General features: G+C 45.4%; 1 protein-coding gene across 2 annotated transcripts in view; it reads right to left on the reverse strand.

The window, feature by feature from the left end:
• Positions 1-3,678: 3,678 nt before the first annotated feature.
• TMEM51 (transmembrane protein 51) overlaps positions 3,679-15,697 on the reverse strand; it is a 53,991-nt gene continuing 41,972 nt past the window's right edge. Inside the window, exons 2-4 of one of the 2 annotated variants that reach the window (XM_061160702.1) lie at positions 13,342-13,409; positions 7,878-8,405; positions 3,679-4,832 (exon numbers count right to left, since the gene is read on the reverse strand). In XM_061160702.1, coding sequence (XP_061016685.1) covers positions 4,424-4,832; positions 7,878-8,215 — 747 coding nt within the window. In that variant the 5' untranslated portion in view covers positions 8,216-8,405; positions 13,342-13,409 and the 3' untranslated portion in view covers positions 3,679-4,423. The remainder of the gene's footprint in view (positions 4,833-7,877; positions 8,406-13,341; positions 13,410-15,697) is intronic. The other variant, XM_061160703.1, reaches the window with a different exon arrangement.

Below are 15,697 nucleotides of genomic sequence, written 5' to 3' on the forward strand. Positions count from 1 at the left end.
AAAGGGGGAATTTACTGGCATGACACAGCATCTTTTGTGGAACCCGGGAGCAGACGTACAGCAGGGCTAACCAAGCGACCAGGACCAAGGACCAGAAAGTCATCGAGAGACAGTCATCTCTGAAGTCTCATCTTCACCTCTGTCTCTTTCAGCACTCAGCTTCTTCTCTCTCTGCTAAGCAACTTGCCCTGCTTCACTCACTTGTGGCCCCCTAATCCCCGAGACCACATCGCCCAGCCAGCCTCTCCATTCCAGGACCTGGGAGAGATGAGCCTAGCCTAGCACAGCTTCTGATTGGTTCTTATGGGTCAGGTGAACACATACCTACCAGCTGTGACTTGAGAGGGTGGAAATCACAGGACAATGACATGGCTGCTGAGGTTCTTCCTTTTGGGTGAGGTGGGAGTGCTAATGAGGAAGTTTTTTTGCTCTTTCGTAGCCCTGGGACCAGTTAGGGTCCAGGGACAGGTGGGTGGCCTCTTGACTTTCCCTGCTTGACCTGCTTCTCTGCCTTTCTTCTTTTATAAAAGATTATTTATGTTGACTGCAACATGTGGGTTTTTTTTTTTTTTTTTTAGTTGCAGCATATGGGATCTATTAATAGATTCCTGACCAGGAATCAAATCTGGGTCCCCTGCATTGGGAGCGTGGTGTCTTAGTCATTGGACCACCAGGGAAGTCCCTGCCTTTCTTATATTTTCCTTAAGAACAAAAACACAATGGAGAGAAAAGGAAGGGCCAGGGGGTTTTCTTCTGGTTTTCACCTTTTTAGCTCTTTTTTTTTTTTTTTTTTTTAGTCAAAAGAGAGAGAGCTCGGATAAGTCTGAACCAGTGAACAAACAGGATGAGTGTGCCCTGGGGAATTTTGAGGTGAAAGTGACTTCCTGCTTTGGTTTTAATTTAATATTGCAGAGAACTTATTGCTACATTCCCAGCTAACATTCTCTCTGCCTTGCTTTTAGACAGAGGTGCATCCATGCTGCATAGTTTACCTACTAAATATCCACGATCTATTCTCTGAGCAACATAAAATAATTTTCTACTTGATCGTTTCCAAGCATACAAAACAGATAGGGTCATTGATGAAATTTCCATGTGTGTGTGTGTGTCTGTGTGTGTGTGTACACATGCACTCAGTCATGTCCGACTCTTTTTCAACCTCATGGACTGTAGCCCATCAGGTTCCTCTACCCATGAAATTTTCCAGGCAAGAATACTGGAATAGGTTGCCATTTTCTTCTCCAGGGGACTCTTCCTGACCCTGGGATCAAAGCCACATCTCTTGTTTCTCCTGCTTTGGCAGGCAGATTCTTTACCACTGTGCGCCACCTGGGAAGCCCCCAATTTCTAAAGCACTCCTGCCTTAATGGATCAGTCCAGAAGCATTCAGATCAAAGCAAGGGCTAGTCTCTAATGAGTTGAAGATTGAGTCCCTTGTTGGTTTCCTAAAGTCACTGTAATGAATTCCCATGAGCTTTGTGGTCTAAAACAATAAACTTTTAACGGTTCTGGGGGCTGAAAGCCCCAAGTCAGCCTCAGCTGGGCTGAAATCAAGGTGTTTCAGGAGGACTGAACTCCTGTGAGTGCTCTAGGGAGGAGCGATTCCATGTCTCTTCCAGCTCTGGTGGCTGTGGGTGTCCCTTGACTTGTAGGTGCATCACTCCAGTCTCTGCCTCTGTGGCCACTATCTCCTCCTTTCCTGTGTGTATAATCTCCTCCTGTCTCTCCAAGCATACTTCTGGATGGGTTTAGAACCCACTTGGACAATCCAGGATAAGCTCAACTTAAAAATCCTTAGTTTCATTGCATCTGCAAAACTTTACCTTTTAAGGCAACATTCTTGAGTCCTAGGGATTAGAGCCTGAGATCTTTGGGGCCACAGATCAACCTACTGCAAGCCCCAAACGTCTTTCTTTCCTGAGGAGGGTCTAGGCTGGGCAGACCCCCTGACAGGTGTCTACCAGAGACCAGATCAAGAGCCCTTGTAGAAGGTCACTTCCTTTTTCATTTTGCTTGTGCTAGATCTTCATTGTGGCACGCTCTCTTCTTGCAGACCATGGGCTCTAGAATGCAGGCTCCGTAGTGGTGATGCATGGGCTTAGTTGCCCTGTGGCATGTGGGATCTTAGTTCCCCAACTAGGTGATTCAACCTGTGTCCCCTCCATTGGGAAGCGGATTCTTAATCACTGGACCACCAGGGAAGTCCCTAGAAGGTCATTTCTCAGCTCATTTGGAAACTTGCTCCTCCCTTTTCTTTTTTCCTCCTGTTTGTCCTCCAATCAGGGGGAAGCATTGGGAGTAAATGAAGGCCAAGTTCAGCCCAGAGATACATGGAGAGGCCCTGGGTGGCTCAGGGGTGGACTGGGACCAGGCCAGGCCTCTAGGTATCCCAGGCCACCAAGCAGACCCTTGTAGCTCCCTGTTTATAGATGGATTTACACGAAGAAATGAAAGGTTGGGATTTCGGCACTGCTGCCAATTCTGTTATAAGAGGGTGCTTGACCTTCTAATGGTTGCTCCTTCCCTCCCACAGGAGCTTTTAGGAAAACATTCAGGGCCTGAGAATTTGCTCTCCCAGCCATGCTCCTAGCCACACAGACCCCTAGCAGCCAGCTCCAGGCTCATCAACACCAGGAAGGGAACTTGTAGTTTTATTTTCGGTTTTGTGTTTTTTTTTGGCCATGCTATGTGGCATGTGGAACTTCCCCAACCAGGAACTGAACCCATGCCTCTGATGTTGGAAGCATGGAGTCTTAACCACTGGACTTAATCACATCCCAGAAAGGGAACTTTGGACTTAGATCTGACTTCCCAGACTCCCACTCCACGGTCAAGACCCTGACCCTAGATGTCCCCTCATTTAGCCCAGACTCAGCAGTCCACTGTCCCCTTGTATGTTCTCGTTTGTTGAATTTCTCTCCTGGGCTCCACAGGTAGGCACTCTGCCTTTTCTATGAGGACACCTGCACCCTGCATGATCATACAGCCCATCTGGGTCAGTTCTCAGGAGAGGAGCTGTCATAGGATGTTTAGACAGGTAGAGAGCTGCTGTCTAAATATCCAGAAATTTCTGTTGGGCATGTGGGTTGACAGGGACACTCTCAGCTCTTGGGACACACAAGTCCTCGTTTAAAGTCTGAAAGAGCCCTTTCCACTGAGTGGCACAGTAGATTGTGGAAGAACTCAGGCCCTGGGGGCCTAGGTTCAAATCCCAGCTCTGCCACTTATTAGTGGTGTGACCTGGGGCCCCTTAATTAACCCGATTCTCCATGAACTAACCCACAGTAGGAATACCTGGCTTGTGTGGGTGTGTGCTCTGTGGTGTTCAGCCCCATAGATTGTAGCCTGCCAGGCTCCTCTTTCCATGAAAGTTTCCAGTCAAGAATATTGGAGCAGGTTGCCATTTCCTACTCCAGGGGATCTTCTCGACCCAGAGATTGAAGAATCTCTTGCATCTCCTGCATTGGCAGGCAGGTTCTTTACCACTAGCACCACCTGGGAAGCCCAATACCCGGCTTGGGTACCGTTGAAAAGGGATAAATATGTGAAGTGCTTAGCACAGCACCTGGCATATACTAAGTGTTCAGGATATATTAGCTAGTATTGTTCTCATTGGTGAGATTTCTCCCTAAGCAAGTCAGTGTTGGAAGAGCTGTTAAGGTAATTTAGCACCAAATGTACGACATATAAAATATTTTATTACAAAAAGCTCAGTTGCACGGCATTTTAGAAGGAACAGAACATCTCAGATGGCTTTCCTTTTTTTTTTTCCCCAATACATAGGAGAGACTAGTAAAAGTCTACCAATAAGACTAGGATTTTATGCATCCTTAGGTCTTGAGGCCTCAAAACAACTGATGGCATCAGGGGCTCTGAGAACCCCACCTGGGTCTCACCCCCATGTAATCATCCAGCCTCTTGTTCAGCTTAATTCATGACATGGGCATGTCCTTTCTGCAAAGCTGGTCATCTTTCCTACCCACAGTGTAGGACTCCAGGGAGAAAGTGAAGGCATAACTTATTTTCTTTTGGAAACAAAACAGTCCTAGTGGAAGCAAAACAAAGCCATGATCTAAGCCATGATCTAAGGATGCTACGTATCCTTTCCTAAGTAGGAGTATTGTCCCCAGAAATACAATGTCAAGGAAGGACAAAGGGGAAGATGCCGGCACTGCTTCCCTGGATGGGGTCACAGCTTCACAAGATCTGAGGCAGCAGCTCTTTCCGATGCACCTGTGACCGGAGGTCCTAGGGACCGCAGAGTCACTCCCCAGTCCTAGAACGCCCTCAGCTCCTGGCCCCATCCAAATAGCTAAGTACACACCTGGCCCCTCCGCTTCTCAACTGTGGCTGAAGTGGCTTCATTCAGGGTCTGTTGGTGCAGAGGACGAGAAACAGGAGGGAATCCGCCTGGGAGGGGCCATCAGTCGGGGGGCCGGGCGTCAGGGGCCTTCTCCTGGACCTCATCGTACTGTGGTGGGGGTGTCAAAGGCTCGATGGAGGGAGGAGGCACGTTTTTGTCCGGCAGGTTGATCCTAAAGTCTTTGAGGTGAAGCTTTTCGGATTTTATCCTTCTCACTTTCAGCGGCTTCAGGCGTTTGGACAACTTGGAGTTCTGCCTGTCGGGGGGGTTCCCTGGGCTGGTCTCCATGTTGGCCCTGGTTGTGGTGGGGCTTGTCTCATCCAGCCCCGTCAAGGACTCGTAGGAGGGGAGAGAGATGCTCATCCGGGGGTTCTGGTCCGCGTCCCTTGCTTCCGAGTAGTTTGCGTTCATCACTTCCTCGTAGCTGGGGACATAGTACCGTGAGGAGGCCTCCTCCTCCTCCTCCTGGCTGCAAGACAGCAAGCACAGACATGGGAGGGTTAGCATGTGTTTGAGTCACTTACGATCACAAAGAGATGGATCCCAGACCACATGTTGCCACTGGGACCCGGTATACCAGCCTTGTTAAAAACAGGTGTATCTAAGGAGGAATAAGAGCTATCACTTCACCTGTTGGCTACAAGCCAGACACTGTTCTAAGTACGTATAAACTAATGTCATCTTCCTAAAGACACTATGACCAACTGTTGGGTTGGTCAAAAACTTTATTTGGGTTTTTTCCATTGGATAATATGGAAAACCCAAATGAACTTTTTGGCCAACCCAATATTGGTATACACATTTTATGGATGGGAAATTACAGAATAATTTGAGATACATGTAAATTTTATATTCCAGATATTCTTTCTCTATCCAGGAACAACCACTTTGCTTCAAATTGGCACCTGTTTCATGTATGTTTATGTTGTCTATGGTCAAAGGACATCCATCTGGGCATCAGAATAGCCCACCTGGCATGCTGTTAACATATGAGGCTAAAAGGCAGGGGAGGTTAACACTTTTCATTTTATGGATGGGAATACAGATACATTGAGGTCAAGTGACTTGGTCATACCTTTAATGATGGGTGAATAGTTTTCGTTTGTTCTTTTTTGTATTTCCCAAGTTTTCTAGAATATGCCTGATTATCTTTTACTTTCAGAAAATTTGTTTAATTTTTCCAAAATAAAAACAACTCTCTAGATTGCCGGGAGAAATATCAACAACCTCAGATATGCAGATGATACCTAATGGCAGAAAGTGAAGAGGAACCAAACAACCTCTTGATGAGGGTGAAAGAGGAGAGTAAAAAAGCTGGTTTAAAACTCAACATTCAAAAAACTAAGATCATAGTATCTGGTCCTATCACTTCATGGCAAATAGATGGAGAAAAAGTGGAAACAGTGTCAGATTTTATTTTCTTGGACTCCAAAATCACTGTGGATGGTGACTGTAGTCACAAAATTAAAAGATGCTTGCTCCTTGAAAGAAAAGCTATGACAAACCTAGACAGCATATTAAAAAGCAGAGACATCACTTTGCCAACAAAGGTCCATATAGTAAAAGCTATGATCTTTCCAGTAGTTACGTATGGATGTGAGAGTTGGACCATAAAGAAGGCTGAGCACCAAAGAATTTATGCTTTTGAGTTGTGGTGTTGGAGAAGACTCTTGAGAGTCCCTTGGACAGCAAAGAGATCAAACCAGTTAATCCTACAGGAAATCAGCCCTGAATATTCATTGGAAGAACTGATGGTGAAGTTCTAATACTTTGGCCACCTGATGCGAAGAGCTGACTCATTGGAAAAGACTCTGATGCTGGGAAAGATTGATGGCAGGAGGAGAAGGGGGCAACAGAGGATGAGATGGTTGGTGACATCACTAAGTCAATGGACATGAGTTTAAGCAAGTTCTGGGAGACAAGTGAAGGACAGGGAACCCTGGTGTGCTGCAGTCCACGGGGTTGCAAGGAGTTGGACACGACTTAGTGCCTGAACAATAACAACATTCTGCTATACACCTTTCCAGATCCTTCTCTAGTCCCATAGCCACAATGTCTGATGTGATGAAGACCTTAACATGCTGTGTTATAAACCTCCTTTTCTCAGAGATACAGATCCACATTAGCAAATATAGATTGGCAGTGGCTGCAGAGAATTCTACTGAATGGGCATGTTATAATTTAGCTTGACTGATGGATATTTAGTCGTCACATCTGTCTATGCTGTTTTCAGCAAGGCTCTGATAAATCTATGAGTACAGACCCCTTTGCACTTTTGTGACTGTGTCTCAAAGATAAGCTCCTACGAAGAGAATTCATAGGTGCACACATCTTTAAAACGGCCAGTTACAGTGAATTCCCCTTCAGTAAGGTTATGTCAATCAACCCCTCATTAGCAACTCACTTCCTTACAAATCTTTAACCCAGAAGACAGTCTATCTTGGCCAGTAGGTAGGCAAAGAATTACAATGCCTTTTGTTGGTTGTTTGTATTTCCAGACTAAAGAGACTGAACAACTATCATGTGAATGTCTATGAAATGCTTGTTTGTGTTCTTGGTCCATTTTCCAACTGTGTGTTCTTTAACATTCATTTGTTAGGGACCTTTAAAAAGATTTTTTTTTATTGTGATAAAAGTCACATAATATAAAGCATACTATTTTAACCATATTTTAACTGTATATTTCAGTGGCACTAGTACATTCACAGTGTTGTGCATGTCTCACCATCATCCATTTCCCAAATTCTCCACCTCTCTAAACTGAAACTCTCCCCATTAAACACTAAGTCTCCATTCCCCATCCCTACCCCTATCTCCCACCTCCCCAACCTCTGGGCCCTGGCATCTACCAATGTACTTTCTAATTCTATGAATGTGAGGTACTATTCTAGGTACCTTGTATAAGTGGAATCAAACAGTATTTGTCTGCATTTGCTGTATATTGGAATGCGTTTTTAAGGTTAACTTAATATCTGTCCTACAAACAGACTGTATCTTCTTCCCCCGAACCCACCCCATGCTATACAGTAGGTTCTCATCAGTTATCTATTTTATACACAGTAGTGCTCTTTTTATATTTGGGGTATCAACTTTTATCTTATGCCTCCAATTTAGCAATTGCTTTTTAAATGTGTTCGTAGCATTTTTGGTCAAATAGAACCTAGCTTCCCAACTTTTCAACTCAAAGCATAAACATCCAGGGCACTGGGTAAATGGACAAGCTTCCAGTGGGGAGGCTCTGGCCATCCCAGGTGCCATGCAGGTCCCCTGGGGGGGTGGGGGGGTGTCAAAATCTTGACACAACTATAATCATCCATTCAAACCGTATTATTTGGGAAACTCTGGGATCAAAAGATAAAGTCATTTGTAAAACAATGAACTGTTTCACAGAACCGGTCATGGGAGACAGCCCCTTAGATTAAAATGTTCTCACCATCGTTGAGCCTTGAGCCCGTGGGTATGCTTGTGGGTGTGTGTGTCCATCCCCTATCTGGGTCCGGTTGGCCATCCTCACCTGTCCTCCTCGTGGGCGTGTGGTTCGACCCCCGGGTGCTGGATGTGTGCCAGCTCCTCGCCCTGCCGCTGCTTCCTCTTGTCCCGGATGCTCAGGCAGATGGAGAGCAGGAGCAGCATCACGCCGGCCCCGACCAGCACGTAGGCCACAGAGAAGGTCTTGCTCTTAAGGATGCCGCTTCCTACCTCTGTCTTGTTCCCCTGAGCAGCCGGCTTTTCTGCAGTGCTGAACCCAGGGACCAGGTTCCACATGGCCATGATGACCCCAAGGACCAGCATCCCCAGGCCGATGGCGGTCAGCGCATAGTGCGAGCCGTTGGCTTTGGACTGGGCCATCATGCCAGCGGGAGTGGGGCAAAGTCCAGGTTCAAAGAGATAAAATAAATAAATAAAAAGCAGCAGCCGCAACAAAACGCCCTGAACGAGAGCCCTAGTGCCACACTAAAAAAACGGCGGCTGGACTCGACTCTCGAGGGATGGTTGCAAGCCAACGTGAGGCATCCTGTGTGGACGGCTGTGTCCGGGAGACCTGCGAGGAAAACAGAGAGGAGAGAGCAAAGTCATTTCTGATTCAAGGCGCTCTGCTGAATGCGGTGGCTGTGCTCCTGAATAGGGGCGGGGGGGGGGGGGTGTTGCGGGGGGGGGGGTGGGTAGGGGGAGGCAGGACTGAGTCATGGTCCGGGCTGGGCTCTCCTCTGATGCATTCCAGACGTCTTACATGCTCCTGCTCCTTCTGTGATCTGCCTCCTCCACCAGAAAAGGAGAAGCCAGACCTTTCCCTGCAGGAGGCCAGAAAGGTCAGAGTTGCAGGTCATTCAGATATTTTGTGGGATTTAGTGAAGTGCAGTACAATCTTACCTTCTCACCAGCTATGGTGAGAGTGAACCATGGCCTGCCTGAGCCATGTCAATATTGCCTGGCTGACCGGCATCAGTCATGATATGACCCAGTCGAAGGGGCCTTCTGTGATGTGTTCACCACCCTCAGTGGCTTCCCATTGTCGGCAGCACAAAATCCAGGCTCCCTGGAATCCTGCTCGTGGCGTGCTCAACCTGACCCGGCCTCTCCCACTCATCTTGCACCTTGCCCCCCTTCGCAAACTCCCTCCAGCATTTCTGCCCTTCTCTGATCAACCCTGCTCAGCTACCCTTCTGTGTCTCCTGCAAGCCCCCAGCATCTTCTGTGGCAAATCTCTTTCTTTCTGGCACCACATCTTTTTCACTCTGCTTCTGGAACATAGCAGCACCCTCCCTCCCCCAATGCCTGCTGAATCAAATGAATGAAATAGCCAGATGAAGCTGTCCTGCAAGGCATGCTTCTTTTCAGCCACATGGAGTTTTACCTTTTTTTTTTTTTCCTTCTCTCTTAAAGGGTGCTTTTCCGTTTATTTTTGTCTGGCACAGCATGTGTGGCATGTGGGATCTTAGTTCCCCAGCCAAGGAATGGAATCTGTGCCCCTTGTATGCGGAGCAGGGCGTCTTAACCACTGCACTGCCAGGGAAGTTCTGAGTTTTGCTTTTCTTAAAGGGGCAGAAACCTGCACATCCATCATCTTAGCTGTTGCGCCCAGCTGGATGAAAAACCCTCTCCTGTGAAGCAGCTCCGAGACCTTTGGCTCATGGGATTAGTCAGCGGGGAGTCCATAGCAATTTGCTGGCAGGGAGAGGAAGCCTGATAAGCCAGTGAATTGAAGGTTTGAGATTAGAACACTTTCGGGGGGCTGGAGGACCAGCGAGTGAGGCTCCTGGCTAATTATTCCTCAATACATTATCCCGGCTACAGCAATCTTTGCAGAATAGTAAAACTTTACAGCTGTTTAGATGGCCAGGGTCCTATTTGCCATTCCACATTCTTTCCACTCCTTGCAAAAAGACAGCTAACCAGGCCACGTGAAATCTGATGCTGCCGAGATATTTTCTCATCAAGCACTGGGCTCCATCTGAAACTGGCCACTTTGTTCAAAAATACTCTAAAAATAATTGGGATAACATCCTCTATCGGCTTGAAGTCCATTCCTTCTTTTTTTTTCTCCCACTCAACAAATATTTCACATGTACCTGCTAAGCAGTGTTCAGTACTAGAGAAATACTGATGAACAAGTTAAAGATTAGTGGGGAGGTTTCAGGCTAGCAGGAAAACAGTCCACAGGGAATAACAATAAAGTAGGAAGAAAGAGAGAAAAAAAAATAAGGCATAACCTGTTTTTAGGACATATATTAAGTTAATCTTAAGGCATTCCAATATACATTGGGTGCTAAGTTGTTTCAGTCATGTCTGACTCTTTGGGACCCCAAGGACTGTAGCCCACCAGGCTCCTCTGTTGGGATTCTCCAGGCAAGAATACTGGAGTGGGTTGCCATGCCCTCCTCCAGGGGATCAAACCCATATTTCTTACATCTCTGCATTGGCAGGCAGATTCTTTACCACTAGCACCACAAGAGTCAAATTCATAGAGTCAGAAAGTACATTGGTAGATGCCAGGGGCCAAGGGGTGGGGGTGGGGAGGGGGAATGGGGACTTAGTGTTTACTGGGGACAGGGTTTCAGTTTCAGAAGATGAAAAATTTGGGAGATGGGTGATGGTGATGATGGTGAGAACTGCACAACAACGTGAAAGTACTTAGTGCCACTGAACTGCATAGTTAAATATGGTTACAACCGTGTGTTTTATTGTGACTTTTATCACATTAAAAAATATTAAAAAGGCCTTCCCTGATTGCTCAATGGTCAAGAATCTGCCTGCCAATGCTGAAGACATGGGTTCGAGCCCTGATCCAGGAAGATCCCACGTGTCATGGGGCAACGAAACCCGTGGGCCACAAGTCCTGAGCCTGTGCTCTAGAGCCCAGGAGCCACAACTACTGAGCCCATGTGCCCTAGAGCCTGGCTCTGCAACAAGAGAAGCTACTGCAGTGAGAAGCCTGCCACATTAACTAGAGTAGCCCTGTCTCGCTGCAACTAAAGTCCCTGCAGCATTGAAGACCCACAAAATAAAACCAATGAAGACCCACAGCTAAAAATAAAATAAAGTAATAAAATTTTAAAAAATTAAAAAAATAATGAGAAGAAAGTACAGGCACTGTGGCATTAGGTAGCCAGGGGTCCTAACTCAGGCTGGAGGGCATATGGAGAATCTCGTGAGAGAGAAGCCCCACTTCACACATTAGGGTCTGCCTCCTGAATGTGCTATATTATATGGGTGGACACAAGTGCATACATACATGCACACACATGCCCATGTGTTGGTATATGACCATGCACGTGTGTGCATGCAGAACACTGAACAAGAATCCTGTTGGAGACACTTGCAGTGAGGCCAGCTGCTAACAGCCTACTGTATACACAAGGCTGTGTGCTTCTCACATCACTCACGACCAGTGAAGGGAAGGATGAGGGGTTTCGCAGCCCTAGGAATGCCTTAGTGCTGCCAAATAGATTGGAGACAAAGGTCAGACCCGGGGGGCTCAGTGGTAGAGAGGTGCAGCCTGAGCCTTGTGCTGGAAGCAGGGGAGATGAAGAAACTATTTACTGAGCACCTGCTCAGGGCTGGACAGCCAGGCCTCTTAACCGGGAGGCTGACAACCTGTTTTTATTAAAGCAGTGATGTGGCCACGTTACCCAAACTGGCTCCTTGCTCTCATTCATTCTCAATTCAAGGTCTGCCTTGTGCTGTCACATGAGTAAAACAGGCCCCTGATGAGGGACACGGGCAGAGATGAAAAGGTCAGAATGAACACATTTTTGGCCTGTTGTCAATGTCTGAAAACAGGCACTAACACTCAGTGCGGGTGAGGGTGTTGGGATGGGTTTTTCTGGGTGGCAAGCTTTGGCATTTAGGGATCAAAAGTTTCAAAAATGTTTATACCCTCAGGCGCTGTCATTACAACTTCTAAGAATTATGTACAGGGCAAGGATATTCATCATAACTTGATAGTAGTGAAAAACTAGAAACTATTTAGACAGTCAGTAGTCTGGATCTGGTTAAATAAAATATGCACTTACTAAATTATGGTCTCAAAGCAGCTAATGATACATTTTAAAGTCAAATAAGAATATGTTCAGTATGATCCTAATTTTTATAAAGTTCTATACATGGGCATGTATTATTCATATGAAATATAGGGGGAAAGGCTGAATGACTTTACTTATGTTAAAATAAAGAGGCAATATATTTCATATATGTAAACATATATGTAAAATCCCAGATGAGAGACACATTCCAAACTTGTGCCAAAGATTGTTTATGGGGATGAAGGGGGCCTAGGAAGTGTAACTTTTACTCTATTTCTGTATTTTTTAGAGACAAAAGAGCTGCACACTCCATTTCTGTAGTTTGAATTTTTTTACAGTTAGAATGTGTTGTCTTAAGGCAACACAGCTTGGTGGTTAAGTGTGAGCCGTGGAACCAGGCTGCCTGGTCTCTCTGCACCTTCCCAGCTGAGTGACCTTGGACAAATGACTTAACCTCTTTGTGCCTCAGTTTCTACAATTGTTAAGATGCAGATAAAAGTTCTCTAGGACTCAGCCTCATAGGAGAGTTATGATAAGTCAACAAGTAAATGTACATAAAGTACCCAGAACAGTATATGACCAGCACACAGTGAGTTCTTACAGGAAGATTTGTTATTTAATATTATTTAAAGCCTGCATTCTCCATGGGGTAAGCTCACCCACAAGGAGGGAAAATTAGCTCTTGCGGATGGTGTAAAATAATCTTAGTTGTTACAAAAGTTAGTGGTCCTCCATGGAACATAGATACTCAGCCTATCTGGTATTAAAGTTTTATGGAGTGGTGGGGTGGGGGAGCATTACAAAAAGAACATCTGAAAAGAAAGAATGATAGTGGGGAATAAAAGGTTGGAAGAGACACCGCTGAATGTGTTATATTAAATTTCAAAACACCACAATGTTTATAGTTATTTTCTCTGGGTGCTGGGATCAGAATGGTTTTTATTTTCTTTTTCTTCTTGGGAGGGTAATAACTGGAAAACACAGAAATGTGTTGTTTTTCAAATAAGCATTTGTTTTTTGGGTTTGCGGCAGGGTTTTGTGTCCAATGGTAGCTTCAAATCGTTTGCTGGTTCCTCCCACCCTCTGGAAACCAAGACCTCGAAGGTTCACCAGGGGGCATGGAGACCCAGCTCCCCAATGTGCAGCTGGTGGCTATTTATCTTGTTTCTGGCTTGTTGATCCACGTTATATTTAGCATGGTGTTCTTTCCCTTTCAAAAATAATGGAAAGAAGCTAATTTTGTGCTTAGAGGATTTGGGCCACATAGTTTCCAAGATGTCCTTAAAACAGAGCAGCCTTGGTGAGCAGCCTGTGGTCCCAGCTGGCCTATACTCACTTCGGACCCAGGAATTGGATCTGTCACAGCTCAGGTTCGAGGTAGCCCTAAGAGATGAATGAATGATCCTGTATTTAGGTTTTCAAGAAAGCTGTGAACCAGTTAAGAGAGGCACCTACCTGTGGTTAGCTGGGGAGACAGGTCTGACAACAACTCTTCATGCTAAAATCTTGTGTTAAGGACCCATCTGTAAAAAACCAGAAATGTAGCTTTCTAAGTAGGCTGTGAGCATGTCAAGTTGAGGTACTCATGGGGGAGGCACATGTTTTCTTTGCTTTTGGGGGAGAAGGCACATGCAAGAAAAGTTGTATCAAAAGAAGCCAAGACTCTTGAAACAAAGAGTGGGGCTACAAAAGGATGATGATATGGCAGTCACACTGATGAAATCTTTCCATGGTTTTCTCCATCTTACACAAGTGCTCTGGCGAGTAAAAGGAGAAACACTCCCCAGGTCACTTTATGGGGAATGTGCAATCTTGACCCCAAAAGCAAAAAGGCAGGAAAGAAAAATGACAGGTCAAGCTGATCTGCCAGCGCAGAAACGAAAATCCTAAACAAAATATCAGCAAATGGAATCCAACCACATTTTTCAAAAAGATTTATCCCAATAATGCATAGTTGATTCAACATTAGAAAATCGAATAATGTCATGTCCCAGGAGAAAAAATAAAACCTGACAGTAGCTGACTATGCGGTTATGGTCCAGTGGAGTACAATGCAACAGAGAAAAGGAATAAACCACAGCTGCATGCACCGGCATGGACCATTCTGACAACATGTGAGGTTGAACAGGAAAGGAAATTGCAGAAGAACACACATAGCATGATTCTATTTATATGTAGTTCAAAACCAAGCAATGTATTCCTTTATCTCTGTAATTATTAGGAAGAAAGGCAAAATGATGAATTAAAATTGAGGACAACAGGTATCTCCCTGGAAGAGTGAGAAATGGTGTCAAGGAGGAATAGTGAAGGGTACCTGGGTATTCACTAAATTATTCATCAAATATCACATATATATATACACCTATATATACTCTTTTGATTGGCTGGAATATTTTACAGTAGGAGATTCTAAGAGTTGATATCGTTCCATTATTCTTAGCATAAAATTCAAACTCCTTTGCTGTGGCCTTCAAATCCCTCCAGATTGGACTGGGCTCTTGCCTCTCTCATATCTTATCTCTTGACTCACCAGCTCTCAGGGGGCTTCCTGTCTGTTTCTAGTCACATTAAACACATCCTGCTGCAGGGCCTTTGCACTTACTGTTCCCAATGCCTGAAACTCTTCCATCTGTCTCTTGCTTTTTTATTTTCTGGATTTGAACATGATGTATTTTTTTTTTCTGGATTTGAGCATGATGTATTTATTTTTCTAGTCTTCCTTTTATAAACTTCCTCCCCCACCCCTTAAAAAAAATCTCTTTTTAAAAAAGTTTTTATTGCAAGATATTTGCTTTATAATAATGTGCTGGTTTCTGCCATATATCAACATGAATCAGCCACAGGTATACATATGTTTCCTCCCTCTTGAACCTCCCTCCCATCTACCTGCCTTTTTTGTTTATCTACTTTCTTACCACTTCTGTCTCTTAGCTCAAATGCCACCTCTTCAGCGAGGATTTCCTTGATCACACTATAAATAATGTCCCCTCCCCTCCCTTACCCAGCTACTCTCAAGCCCCATGCTTTGGTCCTTATGACATTCCTTCCTATGGATGGATGATGTTACCTCAGTCTACAGCAGCCTTGCTTTGCTTTCCTATTGTCTCCTTGTCTCCCCATTGGAGTGTAAACGCCTTGAAAGCAAAGTCCCATCTGCCTTGTTCATTTCTGTATACCCAGCACTCAGTACCTTGCGTCAAGACTGTAACAGGTGCTTAATAACTATTGTGGAATGAATGAATGACTACCTAGCAAGTTAAAAAGTTTAACTGATGTCCTGTATCCATTAGGGAAAAGGCCTAGTCCAAGGTTGGCACTGAGGGGGACAGGATTAGATAAAGCTAATTTTCAGGATATCCAAGTCTTGTGTCCTTATGCAAATGATTTCCCAACAACACGGGAAAGTCACCCAGGTTAAATGTGACTTCCATTCTGACCCAAGATGGTGACTCTGTCAGTATTTCCTGGTGGGGTCTGAGGTTTCAGCCGGTCCCTGGTCTTCCCAGCAGGTAGGTGAGCACCCTGAGCCTTGCTCCTCCAAGCTGGGCATCTGCTGTCTTTATTCCCACACACATCCTTGGCCAACTAACTATAGCCAGAAAAAGGGATTTCCCTGGAGAGTTGAGGGGATGAGAGGGCTGAGCCCCACCATGGCTGTGACATCTGAGTGCTCACCTGGCTGAGATCCGAGTTGTGGAGGGGGGTGGATACTTATCACCAGTCCACACTTAGAATCTCTTTCTATACAGATGCAGGCTTCCCTGGTGGCTCAGTTGGTAAAGAATCCACCTGCAATGTGGGAGACCTGAGT

The sequence above is a fragment of the Dama dama genome, chromosome 14 (genome assembly GCF_033118175.1).
Source record: "Dama dama isolate Ldn47 chromosome 14, ASM3311817v1, whole genome shotgun sequence".
Taxonomy (NCBI): domain Eukaryota; kingdom Metazoa; phylum Chordata; class Mammalia; order Artiodactyla; family Cervidae; genus Dama; species Dama dama.